The 17,439-nt window shown below is 36.8% G+C and overlaps 1 protein-coding gene across 1 annotated transcript in view; it reads right to left on the bottom strand.

Annotated features, from left to right (window-relative positions):
- Window positions 1-17,439, bottom strand: part of BCAS3 (BCAS3 microtubule associated cell migration factor) — a 373,523-nt gene that overhangs the window by 341,580 nt on the left and 14,504 nt on the right. The window contains exons 6-7 of the mRNA XM_075719415.1: window positions 13,438-13,519; window positions 4,273-4,345 (exon numbers count right to left, since the gene is read on the bottom strand). Coding sequence (XP_075575530.1) covers window positions 4,273-4,345; window positions 13,438-13,519 — 155 coding nt within the window. The remainder of the gene's footprint in view (window positions 1-4,272; window positions 4,346-13,437; window positions 13,520-17,439) is intronic.

Below are 17,439 nucleotides of genomic sequence, written 5' to 3'. Positions count from 1 at the left end.
ATTTGACTTTTAAAATACAAAAATGTGTGTACCAAAAGCTACTCAGATACAAGGCAAAAGTTTAGAAACACAATTTGCATCTTCCCCAGTAAAATACTCATTGGGGGGAATACAAGGATTGAGATTAGTGGCAAATCTCTCCCTACAGAATTTTTACATAAAGCAGGTGCCAGAAACTAATTTCAAAGTGCACAGTTTAAAATTTGAGATACACTAAAACACATTCTTTTAAAGCAGGTTCTCAACCATGACTCTCACAAAGAAATTAAGATTTAAAATTACGAAATACTAAACTGAAGGTTAAGACCTTAATACTGATATTCAAAGGAACGTAAGTTTTATCAGCATATATATCAATGACTACTGTATTAGGTTACATTACAAAAGAGATGCAATCCATATGCCAAGTTATCCAGAAGTTGATTTCTAAGTTAATACGTTACTAAATCTGTCGGAGACATACTAAAATTTAACAAGATATTTTTAGACCTGTCAAAAATCTGTAATTCAGTAAAACACTAGGGGATCTCCAGGGTAAACTATTGTATTTCTAAGTTACAGAAGAGATCTTTCGCCATGTAAATGACAATGAAAAAAATTTCAGGAGTGAAACATAAATCTAAACATTGATTTTAGGCAAACATTATCTTGCATAAAGTTCTTTTATACCCATCTTTGTTTCATAATAAAGGAAAGAAGTCCTAGCATTATCACAGACAAAATTATTCATTAATTTTTTTCCATTAAAGTATATGATACGTTAGAGGGATAGCGAAAAGTACTGAAGTTACTTAATATAAGTGACATTTTTGAAGTTATTAATTCATCACCACTTGAAAATTCTTTGGATTCCAGATTGACAAATGTTCTACGTTAAAAAGAATACCTTTTTATCATATTTCCCTCATTATAGTGTATTTACTTTACAGCTAAAGGAAAAGAGAAGAATTTCCTGATGGTAACCACTAATGCAGACTAGTGGTCAGAACCAGGAAATCCCACCTCCTAACTTGAACGCATCAATATCTCATTGATATAGTCCTAAAAGATAAAATACTATTAAATGACAGTGCAGTGGATCTAGATAAAAACTATATTCTATCAGATTTGTATTACTTTAATGGTTTAGCATCTTTAACACTTAAAACTTGCTCATGTAATTTTCACACATGCTGAATCCAAATTTCTCAAAGATTTTTATGCATTTGAATATATGTACTAGTCCATAAAACCACAAAATTTATCAACACATTTGTACGTACGATCACTCGCGTATCATGCAGAACTGCTTATACACAGCATGAATAGCTCTTTAGCACATATGTTTTCTTAAGGTCAGGAATAGCATGTGATAATTTACAGCAACTCCTAAACTGTAATGAAGAGTTAATAACCTACTGAGGTTTTATCATAAGTCAGGTATAAAATGCATTTATTCTTCACCTTCCATTCAAAAAATTAACGACTTTAAAGCACCTTCTAGAACAGCTACTGAAAATAGATTCTATGTAAAGGATTGCCACGGAAAATAAATTAGAGTATTGCCTCCAGATACAGCAGTGTCCAAAAACATACTTCAACAATAAGTCATGGTGCCAGCCACCAACTCTTCCAAAATGTTAACCCTGCCCTTTATTTATTAATAACAGATAACAACAAAAACTTATTTGGAAATGTCAAAATTACCAGGGATGTTCCAGGAAAAGAGTAACAATAGCTGCAAATTTGAGAAGAGCAACCAGAAGTCAGAAATTCTGAAGAACTGCTAGGGATCCAAATGATGATCAAGGCTGAAGAAGTCAGACTTTTTTTTCCCTCAGAAGCACTCTTGTTGGTAAATTATTCTGACAGATTTTAGACAAGAACCTGGGTCAAATTTGAATGGGAGCAAGCCAGAGGACTGCTGGAAGTAGCAGAATTGCTTCAGGAGGTCACACATTTCTCCTTTAAAGAAGGGACAACCTGGTGTCCTAGTGAAGAGAGGGATAAGGGCAGGGGAGCTGTGCTGGCAGAACTGTTTTGGACATTGGCCCCACTGTCATAACCATGTCCAATCTCATCCAGTCTATATTCAAGAAAGACAATGTAGTTTAATATATCAGCACCACAGCCTGTGTGCTGGAAGACCTGGATTTCTCTTCTGGATCTGCTTTGGACTAGCTGCCTTTGAGAAAATCGTTCGGTCTTTTAGACACTCCGTTTACCTTTCTGTTAAATGGGAAATATTTCAGTGCCAGTGCTACGTCATTTCACTGATTATTTTACCTGCCATTGCAGTGGACAGAATAGGCCTCCTATTCCCTGCACAGTTTCAGTAGCGTGCTGACAGCTGCAGTATTTCGTGCCATAGCCAGCATAATCTCCCAAGTAGGTGAGGAGATGACTGTAGTGAAAATATCAAGTGCTTTGGAATAAATCCTCTAGAATAAATGTAGTATTTTCTTCAGATATATGATTAAACAAGGTGTTTAATCTGATCACAACCATTAAGATATACAGGAAATGATGTTAAGCACAAAAGCTCAAGTAAAGAGCAGAACTAAAATTGTGATTCAGGTTCAGAGGCCATTCGTGACACAGCTATTTTAATGTTCTACACAAATTCTTCTTTACATATAACAATCATTATAGAAATGTAATAAAATGATCTATGAATGTAACAGAAGAAAAAACAAGTGCAACACTTCAGCCAATTTAAAAGGAGCGTGACTCCAATTGAGGGCCAGCTATCAAAGACTTCTTAATCTGAAAACTATTGATAAAATAGGTAATTTGCATGGACTCTTTCAAAAATAACTTGCAATGAACAGTAAATGTAGAAAAGTGTTTCAGAATTTTCTGTGGAAGGTTCACCACCGTGAACAAACTGGTTCTTTATTAAATGGGTAAACAAGAGCCTGTTGCACAGTCTCCTTTTTTAATGATGTGCTAGTCTTCTGGTCACAGCAGAAAGCCTGATTTTAAATCTTCGATTTGCAGATATTTAACTACTGATAAGTAGTAACGCAAACCTATCCATTCATTTTGAAAACATACGAGCTTTTTTTTTTTGTAGAAAAGCAGAAACTACCAATAATGTCTGAAGTGTTTCCCATTAACTGAGGAATACAATAACACAGTGAAAATAACAATCCTTACAGTTTGTTCATTTCTCGAATATCTCAGCTTCTAAAGCAAAGGTAGGAAGGAAAGTTTTTTCTGTCCAACATATCCTTTACGTATATAAATACACTGATTGGATTAAGACAGAAAGTCCTACAAGAGCAGTATTTGCATCACCAGTTACATGCACTCTTATTTAGAAAAAGTTATTCACGAGATTACATACACTTACAGGAGGGGGAAGGAGAAGAGGCACTATAAGCAGTTTTGCAAGTTGTAAACAGTAGAAAGACATTTCACTTCTCTACCCTGCATGTTTTTTGTTTTAAACATTTAAGAACAGGTAACATTAATATCCTAGTTTAACACAGTAATAACACATACAAATTTACAGAGACTTGATAGTCTTCCTCTACACCCAGAGTGATTAAATTCTTAATTGAAAAAGGTGTGTGGCACAGAATTAGTCTTACTACTGTAAGATTTACTTCAACTGTTTAGCCTTTGAATTGCTCTGTGGAGGATTACCCTTGAAAAGCACGTATTCTCCTGTAGGTATAGTTATAAATCCCTTGAATCGTCTGAATCAACATATCAAACAGACAGAAAATATCTTAAGGCCCTCTTTTATCAGAGGGGTGATACAACAATACTGCCCAGAGAGCACAAGTCAAGACTGTTAACTTATTTTTCTAACTCAAAGAAGTAGATTTAACATGCATTTTGCTAATAAACAGTGAGTGGCTGTAACAAAGAAATTGCTTGGTGCTTGTAATTAATTTGGTATATGCTGCTTGCAAGCATCTTTTAATTACTTTAAGACACAGAGATTGCTTTAGACACTTCTCAATAATAATTCTGACCAGGATTAATATCAGAAAAGGCTAATCATAAACTTGTGATTACACTGAGAACCAAATAAACTTAAAATACCTCTTCATCTCTTTTATATCAAGAGTCTCTATTTTATATTCCTCTTAAAAAGCTGAACTCATAGGCAAATGTGTGCTGACACACTGAAAAAAAAAAAACTTTAAAAGCACTTCAGTGTTATCCCACAAGCAAAAAGGGAATAGAGCTTTAAAGATGTAATCTACTGAGGTTGTTTTTTTTTTTTTTAGGTGACATTACAATTTATATAAAAGACTTCATTAATGAATACATTCTTACCCAGAAGATCCAATGCTTTTGCACACACCAAGAAGAGGCCGCTTCTCAGAAAAATTATCACATTTCTGAGCACCTAATAAGAGGGAAAACAAAAAAAGAAAAAGCAAATCACTATGCACTGTTTGTGCTACCTTTCAAAGTACAGGTGTGCATGTTGTGGGGACCCAATATACTGAAAGGATATTGAATATATAAAACAAACCTCACAGCCTGTACAAGATTAATGCTAGAAATACAAATAAGAGGCAGAGTCATGAGCGCTGGAAGAACTCTTCTAGAAGAGAGACAGCAACGAGTAACCAAACAAGTAGCAAAATCTGGTCAGGATTTTGGAGTTATTTTCTATTCATTTCAGTTCGGGTTAAGGATTCTGTAACTGTAACAAGTAACACTTGCTCACTTTTCATTGTTTTATGAAAGTTGTCTGTAGTAAGGCTGTCACCAACTCTGCGTGGGTTTCACACATTGGTTTCCAATTTATTCTACTGAGGTATAAGTGGAGTATAAGAGTGTTAACCATAAGAGCGCAGCGTAAGAGCAGCCGCTCTCTTCAGCACATGGCAAGCCGGGCTGCTAGTGTTTGCCCAAGGCACAGCCATGCTTACAGCCCATGCTCCGTGCCCAAGAAAACACAAGATTAAATTCAAACCAGTCTTCAATAAGTTCTGCCACCAAGCGGTTTAAGCCTTTAAGAAAGCAACCTCCAACAACTTCCAGTGATCGCCAGGCTGTCGTTCACTCAAAGTGCAAACACGACTGTAACAACATATCCAATCTACTTCTACTATTAGCTTCACCAGGTGACACCAGCATAGCCCCAGCAGAGGTTGGCATGGGCTCGTCCCCTGCCCTAATTCAGCTGCTGAGACAGTCCTGCCCGCCCTGGATCCGTGCATGCCGCCACCGCTGGCACCAGGGCTAGGCAATTAAAACCAGCCTTTCATCTTTCCAAATTGCAGTCACCTTGACTGCAGAACCATCAAATTGTTAAATATGCCACGCTGCTTAAAATGGGATTTTAAAAGTTTTGAACACTTTGCCTTATTGCTACGTAAACAGAAATAAAACTAAAACTGAGTCAAAAAAACCTCTCTTCTACTTGTGAACAATGTTTTACTAAATGTCAGGGTATGTTTCTACCCAGCTTAAAGAACTGAAGAACAACCAACACCACCACTACTGTTTCCTCTGTTTGCTTTCAACCTTTGCCTTTTTAATTATCTATCTATCTATCTATAGGCATGTGTGTGGTGAATAATGGAATTATTTTTTTCCTCCATTATATACCAAACCCTTTGATCTATAAAGAATATTAGTGATATAGTCTGTTCAAAACTTAATTCACAAATACTGGTGTAGTTGCACTAAATCAATTATTCAGAAAGGCACAACAATTAACAATATACATTTTCACATAACAGCCTCTGTTAATTATTAATAACTCAGGTACTTGCAAGTAATTTGTAACAAAAACTGTTCAGTACTCTCATCTGTACAAGGATAAGTCTTCCCTCCTACACATTTGGGTATTTATAAAGTCAAATGGGTCACATCAATAATTTCACCATCAACAATAGCTTTACAAGTAACCTAAAACAGCCAAATGTATTTTCCTTTTATTTCTATTATTTCAAGGTCTTTTATGAGTCATACCTGTACTGTATGTACTGACCTGTAAATTGATAAATGAAACATATAGTCTTCTCAAGAATCTGGCAACCAATTTGTTTTCTTCAACACAAGTAACAGATGAACTCCATTTGTTTCTGTTCACTTAGCTGGTCTCTCAGCATTAAGGGTGAAACGCTGACTACCAGGAGTTCTGACATTGATTTAAGTGGAGCCAGGATTCTACCTTAGGTATTTAACTGTACTTTTTTTCTCCCTTTTTTTAAAAAACTAGGATATATTAGAGACATGAATTCATACGTTTCTTTATGGTCTAGTTCTAAGTTTAACGACCAGTAAGGGGGAGCAAAGGGAACAAAGACGCTGGGGTGTACAGGGAAACAACTGCACAAAATCAACAGGAATACCAGTTTTTAACATCCACAACACAGATTTGCAGAATTTGTACAATAGGTGCTTAAACTTCTGATTTCAGTCTGTAATGACTGAGGCCTTCATTTAACAAAATCCATTTTCTTCTTCAAATATATACTTGCAGAATGTAAATATTAATACTGCAGAAAAGGATCATTATTTTGAGGACTCTGCAGGGCATTAAATCAGGTTAATAGCAGTCCCATTCATGAGATTGCAAAAAGCAACATGTGTTGTTCTCTGCAACGCTTAATGGAGTCAGCAGCCCTCTCTAGTTCTGCGGTGGGATTTAATCTTCCAAGTTATGGTGGATTAATTTTTATTTGTAAAATTGTGTTTATTTGCATGTGCAATATACTGACGTTGTACACACCTGCTCCACACAGTGTTTAACAAAATGCAGCAGGATGATTGAAATGAAAAACAGCTAGCTAAATCCCTCAAATACAAAAAGTATTGAAATCCTGTTGCAAAGTCTCTTTCTTAAACTCCTTTTATTCTAAATCCTTTTAATTCTGTCATATAACACTACAGCATTTATAAAAAGCTGAAAATCCTGACAAATCACACAATTAAAGTAATGAAAACTGTCCTTCCTCCCAACAAGGCACCACCTTATCTACAGCTCCATTTAGCTAAATGATATATGGGTTTGTGCTTTTTTGGTTTTGTTTTGTTTTTTTTTTAAAAAAAAATCTAACTTCAGTTAGTATACTTAAAACTGAAAAAATATCTGTGGCTAAATGAAATTTCATAGAAATTAACATTTAGAACTCTATGAAGTCAAAAGCAGCTTATGTACTGTACTTCTGATGAAACTGTGAATAGAGATGTCCTGGGCCTGCTAAGGCCTCTCAATAATGCCAATAACAATAGGAACAACAGCAGCAGCAGCACACCTTTCTGAAGGCTAAAAATGAAACCCCAGTGATTTTCACAGGACCTCAAAAGCTACTCAAAACTCTGCAAAGCACCCTCATTTCCCTTGAGCAAGAAATGCACTGTAGAAATGTCCAATTCTGACCTATTTAGCCATAGCATATATGCACGATGGAGTCTATTTTTTCCAGTATGCAATTCCACTGCTCAAGTTCCACCACAGCCATTTAGTAATGCAGTGTGTCTCCTGTTCAACTAAACCCCTCTTATTTCTATCTGTTACCTGAAAATTGTGTTGCATTTGTGGTCCTGCCCCGCGTCAGTGTAGTAGCCGACCAGTACCTGGAAATGCACTAGGCCACATGGCTGGCACTCACTACTTATGGTTTTCACTCCCTATTTTGCTGCTTCTTTTGCGGGGCAGGGGGAGGAAATCTTTCTTAACAGTTCTTAATCACTACTGTTTTGTGTCTGCTTTCTTCTTGAACACAAATGCAAAAAAGCATATGTGCTACTTGAAACAGAGGTGAAGAGGCTCGAGTCAGTCCTAAAAATAGCGTGTGAATTCTTTCCTCAGCTTCAGGGTAGCATCTAGGAACGCTCCATTTCCCGCACAGATAGGCTCTAACTCCGTTATTCAGTATCATGCCTGATCAATGGCGCTGCGACTGCTGTCCTCATCCCAGACCTTCAGGTGCTCCTTTAGGATTAACGTTGTAGACCATGAGCATCGTATTATTGTACCTCCCTTACCCCCCAGCACCACCCAGACATTCCAAGTTTCAAAGTCCCTCTCCAATACCTGCATCGTCATACCTGTTTCTTAGCATCCCCCAAAAGTTATCACCCTAGCACCCCTTCAAGTCCCGCTGACTTCCGTATCTGCCTCCTCAGCCCATTCCACCTTCCCATTTCTGACATAAGACAGCAGCAATGTTGCAAGAAGCAACGGTGGCTGGAGAACGTTGTCTTGGCAGTTCCGTCAAAGAGACAGAGCTATGCATGTTTACAGAAAGTTGTTTTTTCTTCTGCACAGCACCAGTTTTATTCGCCGATAACTATGTAGCTTCTATATGAAAAAAAAGAAAAACCCAAACCCCAACAAAAAGATGACCTTGAAACATTTGCTAGAGACCAATGTTTCTAGAGTCACACCCTAACTGAAGACAGACAGAAATATTTCATTTTGACTGAATCTTGTTCAGAAAACTTAAAAGACGTATCAGTCTAATATGGTGAAAGTTTAAGGTCTAATAGTCTAAAGCATTGACGTGATGTGGTCAGAATTGAAATGGTGGCATACAGGTCAGTCCCCACAACTTCAAAGAAATTAGTATTTTAAAATGTCGTCCTCCAAAATTCTTCCCTATAATAGCTACAAAAGGCTTACTTGCTATGCTTGAGAATTCTGTTCTGTAATGTCTATAATCCACACACATTAAGATCCATTATACCATAACAACCCACACAACGGTTACAAAACACCAAAACCTAAACGCACACCTGCATGGCCCACTTACACCAATCCAAATCTAGCTACCAACTGCTACTGCTTGTTCAGCTTGTGGGGCTAGCTCCCCTACTATACGTACTATGCAATTATTTTGGCCTTCAGGGACTTAAAACCACTAAGCCACCCAAGTGGTTGAATATATACAAAACTCACATCTGCCTTCCTTTAGAAAGCAACCTAAATATTATAGTTCTTTTAAGTATACCTGCACATAAAGCTGAGTTAGCTTTTGAGGTTCAAATTTTATTTTACCAAAATCAAAGATGTAAGCAGTCGAGCACAGAGATAAATCTGCTCCAAAATTTAAACTTTTAACAGTTTTAGATTTTCAAATGCAAAACTACTATGTCCCAATTAATTTTAGCTTTTCATGTTCTAGTTTTCAACCCTTCATCCATAAGGTTCCCTTGGTTCATAGTTGTTTTAAACATAGTACCTCTGATTTCTTTCTTTTATTTCCTTTCTTATTTGCTTTTTTTTTCCTTATCCGTCAATTTGGCTAAGCAGTCAAATTCATTGAGAGATGTAGGACTATTTGATCACCTTTTCTGCAAGCAGCATCATCTAGAAAATGGCAATAAATTAATTCAGTTCACTGGAGGAATTTATTTTCATAATGCTGAGACACGGATATAGGTTTTACAGACACCGACTGATCTAAACTTCAACACACAAGCCTGTCATCGCATACCCTTTAACCATGAGTTACCACACACAATGCTATTCCTGCAGCTTTTCCTAGTTTCTTGATTGACTTTTAAACTATGCAAGCCTGCCTTAATGAATGGGATAGCGCAAGGCAGAAAGCAGGTATTTGGACAGGGTTTTGTAAAACGACCTGGGATAAGTCATGAAAAATGGGAGACTGTAGCACTAACTCACTTCAGAAAGCAGCAATATTCTGATTTTGTATGACAAAGAATAGCAAAGCTATCTGAAATAAATGTATTATTTCCTTAGCACCGATTCAGAAGTATATATGCAAGGGACCTCAAGATGAAGTCAAAACACAACAAATTTTTAAAAATGCTGTAAGAGTTCTGAATCCATTTTATTAGTGACTTCACAGGTCAAAGAACATACAACTACTACAGAAAACCTAAATACATAATACTTTTAGTGTTTCTACAAATATCATGGAAATGCTAATCAAAAGAGAAAAAGCACAAGGCAAATTTAGGAATTTCCAAGACAGAATACTCAAACTCAGTATCATTTCAATTCTGTAAGTATGTATTCAAGCAGTTACCTCAGAAAAATGAGAAAGGCATCATCTAGAGGAAGTGGTGAAAAATTAGAAAACACGTTGAACAAAGAATATGAATAATTAGGTCAGCGTGGCTAAATAGAGCCATTAGGTATTGTGTGAGAGGAAGCCCAATACAGAGTAACTTGAGCAGTAGTGAGGCCATCACAAATTTGAATCATGTAAAATGGAGGAGCAGGGAGTTAATACACCCTGATTTTTGCTTGGTTCTCTCACTATCATTAACTACAATCATGTTACCAACTGTAGTTTCCTCTTCACAGAGAACAGTAGCTAAATGTAACGGGCAGAATTCCAGCTTTGTTTTGCATCTACCACTTAATATTTTCTCCCTTCTAATAATCACAAAGTCACATCAATTTGTCTTTGAACACATCTTTGCATGCTTGTTTTATCTGAAGAGACAGAGAAATCCAGAGCCCAGCAAACCAGGCACCTGAATACATATAAATAAGTACTAAACTCAATCATAGCATACAGATTTGAAAGTGAAGAAGAGCTAGGCGAGTTAAAAAGAGGTGCCAACCAGGTAACGCAGCATGTGGCATGCAAAGTGCCAGGCCCTAGTATTCTTATTTCTAAGACTGACAGTGTCCGGACAGAGATGTTGTCATATTCTGAATATTAGCTATGCAACTTTATCTCTCCTCTTAAGCCCAAAATTTGGTCACGGTGTAAACCTTCAGTCTCCAAAAAGGCCATTTATATTGCAAGCTGTAAATAATAATCGAAGCCACATCCACTGTTGAAGGCAACAGTAGATATTTGCTGTCCACAGAGAAGAGTCAAAATCTACATTTCTCAGCGTTATTTACAGAAATCTTTCAGTTCTTCATGGCCATCTTATCCAGGCTGCAGACCAACCATGCCACGGACACAGAGAGATCAAAGTGCTGCAGTGCTGGGCCAGGTCAGGTATTACCTGGTTTGTTAGCTCAGACAAAACCCCGCACGAACATTGCATTATAGCTGCCAGGTCAGAACAGTTCCAGGAGCCATTTAACTGTTCTAGCGTGGCACAGAGCCTGAACTAATAAACCTCACCGGATCCGAGTTGGCAGCATGCAAGGCCAGCTCCAGATACTGCACCACGTTCCTGCTACTAGGACCGCTTATAGCCTGCTAAATCAGATTTGAGGAGGTCTCCTTTGCAATAAGCCTGCATGAAATAAGCCTGTATGAAATAACTTTTGAAACAATGCTTTATTATGCTATGAAGCACATGATGCAGCAGAGGATCTAACATCAAAGGAGTATAGTATTTTAACAAAATAGCTGACAAACTATTAAGTTCTGCTGCTGTAAAGTCACCAAGTTAAAACCATGAGCTTTCCTTTCACACCTGAGAATGAGCTTCTTATCACAAACTAAGATCTGTTTCGAGGAACGTGCCAAATCCATCCACCGAGAGAGTCCTATTTTCAATAATTCCCTTTTTACAGCTTTACAGTAAAATAGTGTTTGAGCCTACTGATGGTAATCAGCTTCTCCTTTACAAATTCCTTTTATTTTGTTCAGAATCATTAAAGCTCATGTGTTAGTTATCTAAGGCGTCTTATTACAGCTTTACTTTTATCTGATTCCAGATACTGGTCAATGATACATTCATGTACTTTTAATCAAAGATTTATTTAAACCAAGCCATGTAAAAAGAGACCAAAACATGTTTTTAAAAGGTTTGACTTCAGTTAATATGAGCTAATTTGAATAGTTTTCTAGTGTAACAACTATCATTGTCAAATGCTAAATATATGCAATTTAGAGACAGAAGGAGAGTAACTGCTTGAAGGAGTTCATAAGCAGTGTAACTTACCAGACTGAAAAATCAGAGAGCACTATTTTGCTATCAGAAAAAACAGAACTTATGCGTCCTTCAATTAATTTACTTCATTTTCATTTACACTTCTCTTTCTCCTCTTTTTTTCCTTTGAGTGAGGAAGGGGCACAGACATCCACTACTTAACGACACACGTAACAGCGAAAAACCACAGCTCATCAGGAGTTACGCAGTGTTCCCATAAACTGAACAAAAGGCACAAAATGCTTGTGAAGTATTTTGCCTTAAATTACTTTAACCTGTAACAGCGTTACAGAACCACATATACTCATGCTTTGTATATTCCTCTGCTCAGGAAATCGCTGAGACAATATAGAATATGTCCATCAAACCTTCAACTTTCTTCATTTACTTTCTTTGAGAGACTCAAAATTATTATAATTTACCATTTTGGTAATTAAAATTTAAACAATTAGATTTTAGGCTATATTTTTTTAGTTCACTAATTAATTCATAATATACTAGTAAAATCTGTAATCCAGTGTTATCGCAAAAAACCTTGGTCATACTAGAAGCACATTCTTTTCATCCGTGAGGTAAAATAATGGCAACCAATTTAAACCAGAAATACTACTCAGCAGCTGTACAGAATACCTTGCCCTGCTGAAGTTACAGGGAGAGCGGATAAGCAAAACGTTGCCGAAACCAAAAATGAGACAGGACACCAACAGATCTTAGACCTGTAAGAAGTCTACAATCACATTCTGTGTTTAGATTGAACAGTGTCATTTCTTTAAAGGGATTTGCTTGTTTATGCATAGTTGCTTAAACTTTGCAGCCAGCTCTTCCATGGCAGTAATTCAGAATTTCTGAAACAATCCTGTTTAACAAACTAAGCAGCTTGTCTTAGAACTTGATAAAACAGTATTTAAGCACTAAAAAAGAGGAGGTGCCTATCGGTACTCAAGGGATCATGATGGAAGTTCAACCACTAAAAAGGTCAAACTGAATAAAGTTTACATAAAATAAGCAGAAGGAGAACAAATTAGAAAAAAAAATATTTTAAAAAATAAAATAGTTAAATAATCAGAAAAGGATGTTTTCTCTTTGTACGAACTATATTACTTAGATCAACTACTTGCATTATCTTACTCACATTGTTTCAGTTTCAGCTCCTGAATGGGTAACAAAAAAAACCCCAAACCATACTATCCTTCTTCTAAAGAGTTTAAGAGTTTAGAAGGCCATCACATTACAAGTAGACTTTACCATGCACTATAACATGAGTTTTTAATAAACATTAATAATTTCTAGATCTACTGCTATCAGCCACTGCCTTGCTATAAAAAAGTAATTTCAATATTATTTTATAGCAACAAAATATTGCTAGTAAATATTTCCAAATAGAATCGTTAACATCTCTGGACTGGTCTCTGAGCACAGATATACCTAGATGTCCTCTAAACTACAAAGGAAGCAGCATCAAAGCTAAAATCTGGAGATGAAACTGGAGAGAGCACTGGATTACAGAGTAGGAGGAAAAGAGAATACTTGCAGAAAGCTATTATCAAGGTGACAGTTTAAAATGAACGAAAAAATCTACATGTCAGGTTATAGCCATGATTTGGACAAAGATCTGTAAAAGTTAGTTATACTTTATTATGAACCATATAAATATATACTTACTGATTTGTGGAGCTGGTAAAATCCGTGCAGCTCGAACTGGACCATGGCGGACAGAAAAGAGTTCCTGAGCTTCACCACTGATCTGCAAAACATACGGATTATGAACACACAATGTAGAAAATATATATACTTATAAAAATATATCTGTTTAGTAGGTAAGAAAGTAGATAGAAAGACATTGTACGAAAGGTAGGTAAGAAAGTAAGTTGGTAAGACGCTGCCTTTCTAACCAACCACCCGCAATTTCTCTAAATGAGAGTATCTTAGAAGTCTCGAATAACACAAATGATAGCAATAAAGATGACCTGCCTCTAGAAATGCATGCCTTAGACTGTGTGAATGAGATACTAGCACTAGCTACTATTAATGACTATACATGTTTTAAAAGAAACAAGACTTTAAAGCTGACTGCTGACTAAAATTAACAAAGATTCAAGGAATCTGAAACACAAGCATTTATTCTACACAGCACATGTTTCAAAGAAAAATGCTAACCAACCAGTGATCAAGAGTGGCAAACATCGGTGGTAAAAGATCAGAGAATTTGATATATTGCTACATTGCAATGGTGAAAAATTGTGTGAAAATTATGTTTAAAAATCGGGGGTCAAACTAATTAAGTTTGTCACTAATGGCAATCTTGAAAAGATTAAACCGGAAGCAGTTAAGATGAATTTCCAGACTTCCTGTAAATGGCCAGTCAGAATATATTTTCATAACTGCCTGGTAATGGATCTGATATGGAACGTCAAACTTCAGGAAAATGGCAAACATTATGAAGCTCATTTCCAAATAACCAACAACTTAAAACAGATGTAATGAGACTAAGAACATAGCCAACATGTTGGCACAAAGTTTTGCCAAACAAGCAGTTTACAATATCAGAAGTGAATACAATTTGGAACAGGGTTCTTATGAATCAATAAACTATAAACCCAAGTTAGCTTTTTGAAATGTCATTTTATAGTTGTTCCCGTTTCTTTCTGCACTTCAGATCACACGTCCAAACGGTTAAAATACTACTACTGTTTGACCAACAAATCGTAAGTATAGTACTTCAGACTCTTAGTTTACTTCCAATCTTAACCCCGAGCCTCATTGTTTATTACCACTGCTTTATGTAATGTGGGCAGAATGAAACCTACCCCACCGAAGCACAAGTCTTTCATAACATTACTTTGAAAACCCTATTTACTACAAATGTAGCCCACCATTCTGTAAACAGTAAGTACACACAGAATGTAGTGAACTACTGCTTTTCCATATTACACCTGGAATAAATTCAAGCTACACAAATTTGGGGAACTAACATTCTTAGCCATTTTAGATTTGCAGACAGCTAGCAGTTCCACATCGGTATGAATCAACGTTACTGTCAATGCTGTGATCAGAATTATTCTTGATGGACACAACAGTTTTAAAACTGTAATCAATATGAGAATTAATCCCTTAGTCTACCCTGCTCTTATTTTATTAGGCAGATGTTCCAATTGGAGCGGATTCTCCTCTTCCAGCTAGCAGCATCATCTGAACAACATACAACATTGTAGTACTCCAGCTTTTGCAAAACAAGTTTAATTCTCCCTCTGGGACAGCTGGAGGCCTCTGCTCTGAAGAGCTTGCTGACCAGATTCTATACAAGACAAAAGAATGATGATCAGAAATCAACTCAGTAAAGCTTTGCTGATTGTTTTGAACAGATCGTGAGCCTGGAGCATGGGGCAGGGCGGGGGGAAGAGCACATAGGTAACATCTGCATCCAGAAAAGACAGCTTGGAAAAAAGTAGAGCGCAGCTAAGCAGAAAATGAGGAAAAATTAAAGAAAGAGAGAGTGAGTAATAAAGAGATGAAAAGAGATGAAGACAGCAGCACATTTTCTATCCATCGGAACACACCAGTTCTATGAAAAGGGAAAGGAGGAAATGGAGAAGAAGAAAAATATAAGGCTTTGGAACTATTATTATTGGCAATTAAAGATTTTTTCCCCCAAATCCTGAAAATGCTCTTTCACATGTGTATGCACATCAATGGCTATGAATGAAAACAAGAGGGAAAAGAACTAACCCAACAAAAGTATGGAAGAAGTGATTCACATAAAATAATCCAACCCAGTTCAGTCACCTCCTTCTACTTTTTAAGTGTGCCAGCACATCAGCTCTAACTCCAACCTACTTCAAATAAAGTTATAGTCCCAGAAGTAAGATACACTAAGAAGGCCAAACCTTCTTAACTCAGTTTCTGTTCTTAAATACACTGAACTCCAGAGAGCATGTTTATTTAGCCTGTGATGCCAAGACCTGGTAGAGCTTCAAGTTGAAATTTTCAAAGAAAAGCCTAAAATGTACAAATATAAATTAAGTTTATTTGTACTTCAGCACCTAACATGAAAATCCCAGCCCAGCTCTTTTCATGCGTGTAACGCTTTTACTTTTTAGTAATTAATATTCATTATTTGAAAGATAACTACTTTATTGTTTTATACTGGGGGGAAATTACAGAAAGAAAGGTTGAACGGACTAAGCAAAGCCACAGGATCAGACAGTGACAAAGATGAGATTATAGGTAGTCAGCTCCTAACTGTTTTGAGACGACTGTAACATGCAATACTGTAATGTAACATGTCCTTTCCTCTCAGTCTGTGTAGGATTTTTTTTTCCTCCAGGAAAGGGGAAACTGTGTAGAACTAAGGAAAAGGCAAGTAAATGTTCAGATAACTTCAGCCATCCGTACAGCTCATGTACTTTGCAGATTATATGTTGTTGACTCCCACGGGAGACAAAAAGGAGGAAATTTTAGCATAGACCTCCCCTGCAGAATTTGTAATGAAAATACAAGATCCCACCCAACCACTGGCATCTCATTTGTAAAGAAAAAGTCAAATTCAGTAAAAAGCACCAGAAAGTTTCCAAAAAATCTGGACATGACACTACAACATGGATCAGATTAAAACACCAATACTTAATACATAGCTCCATAATATATCAGGTTTCTTACAGTATCTTTTTTTAAGTTGTATGTCCTTAACTGTTGCTATAGAAACAGGAAATCTGTTTCTATAGCATTGGACTATATCCAAAGGCATTGGACTTTGTTGTATGCCCTGAATTAGTAAGAGCTTGGTTGTTCCTCTGGTTTGCTTGGCATTGAAAAATGCATTAGGGCTTTAGAGTTCAAGATTTTCTTTGACTTATAATTAACTTTTTTTAAACACTACCACCAGCAGAAGCTTCTGCTATTTGCAGTCTTATAAAATTCTGAATTAGCTGTGGTTGATGCTAATGCTCTTCATTTATCTATATAAAACATAAAACTTTATTACCATTGCTGAGGCCACACGTACCAATTTTGACTGAAAGCACCATCTTCAGAGTAGAGAGATTACATAGTCTGATCTTCCTGCCAGGTCAGGCCTTATCTCACTCCTGAGACAGCCAACACAGACAGCCAATCTTTTCTGTGAATGGGACACTTATTCCACTAGGAACTGAAGTGGGACAAGGAAGTACATTTAACACAAGCCCAGCCCCATCGCTAAACGGCTAACAACTTCGTTGCTGCCAGTTTGGGTGAGATGTGGGCTGGCCTGTGTGAGTAAAAGGCTCCACATCCCATTACCAGTCCCTTGAGCTACACAGTCTCATACGCATAGACAAAATATAAATAGATTTCATGAACCGAAAACAGAGCTTTAAATTCTTCAAAAAGCACCTGTGAAGAAACTAGGCTGTGGCTGCCATTTTGGATTTGATCCAGCTAAGTAGCGAGTCCCTGTGGCAGCTTTCAAAGCTCTTAAAAGTTTTCCTTTCCCATTCCAAAAGCCAAGAATATTTCCAAACAGGTTTCAAGAATTGAATATTAAGCTATAAAAGCAGCTTCAGGTACTCGTTCTATGAAAGAGTGGATCCAAATTGACGGCTCCAAGCTGGTCCGATAGAACTTTTCAGCCTTCCCAGTGCCTGGTATCAAACCACAAGCCCCAGACCTACATGGAAGGCTGCAAGC

Source organism: Pelecanus crispus, chromosome 12 (assembly GCF_030463565.1).
Source record: "Pelecanus crispus isolate bPelCri1 chromosome 12, bPelCri1.pri, whole genome shotgun sequence".
NCBI lineage: Eukaryota > Metazoa > Chordata > Aves > Pelecaniformes > Pelecanidae > Pelecanus > Pelecanus crispus.
The sequence above is the reverse complement of the archived record's forward strand: the minus strand, read 5'-3'. Positions and strand labels throughout refer to the sequence as shown.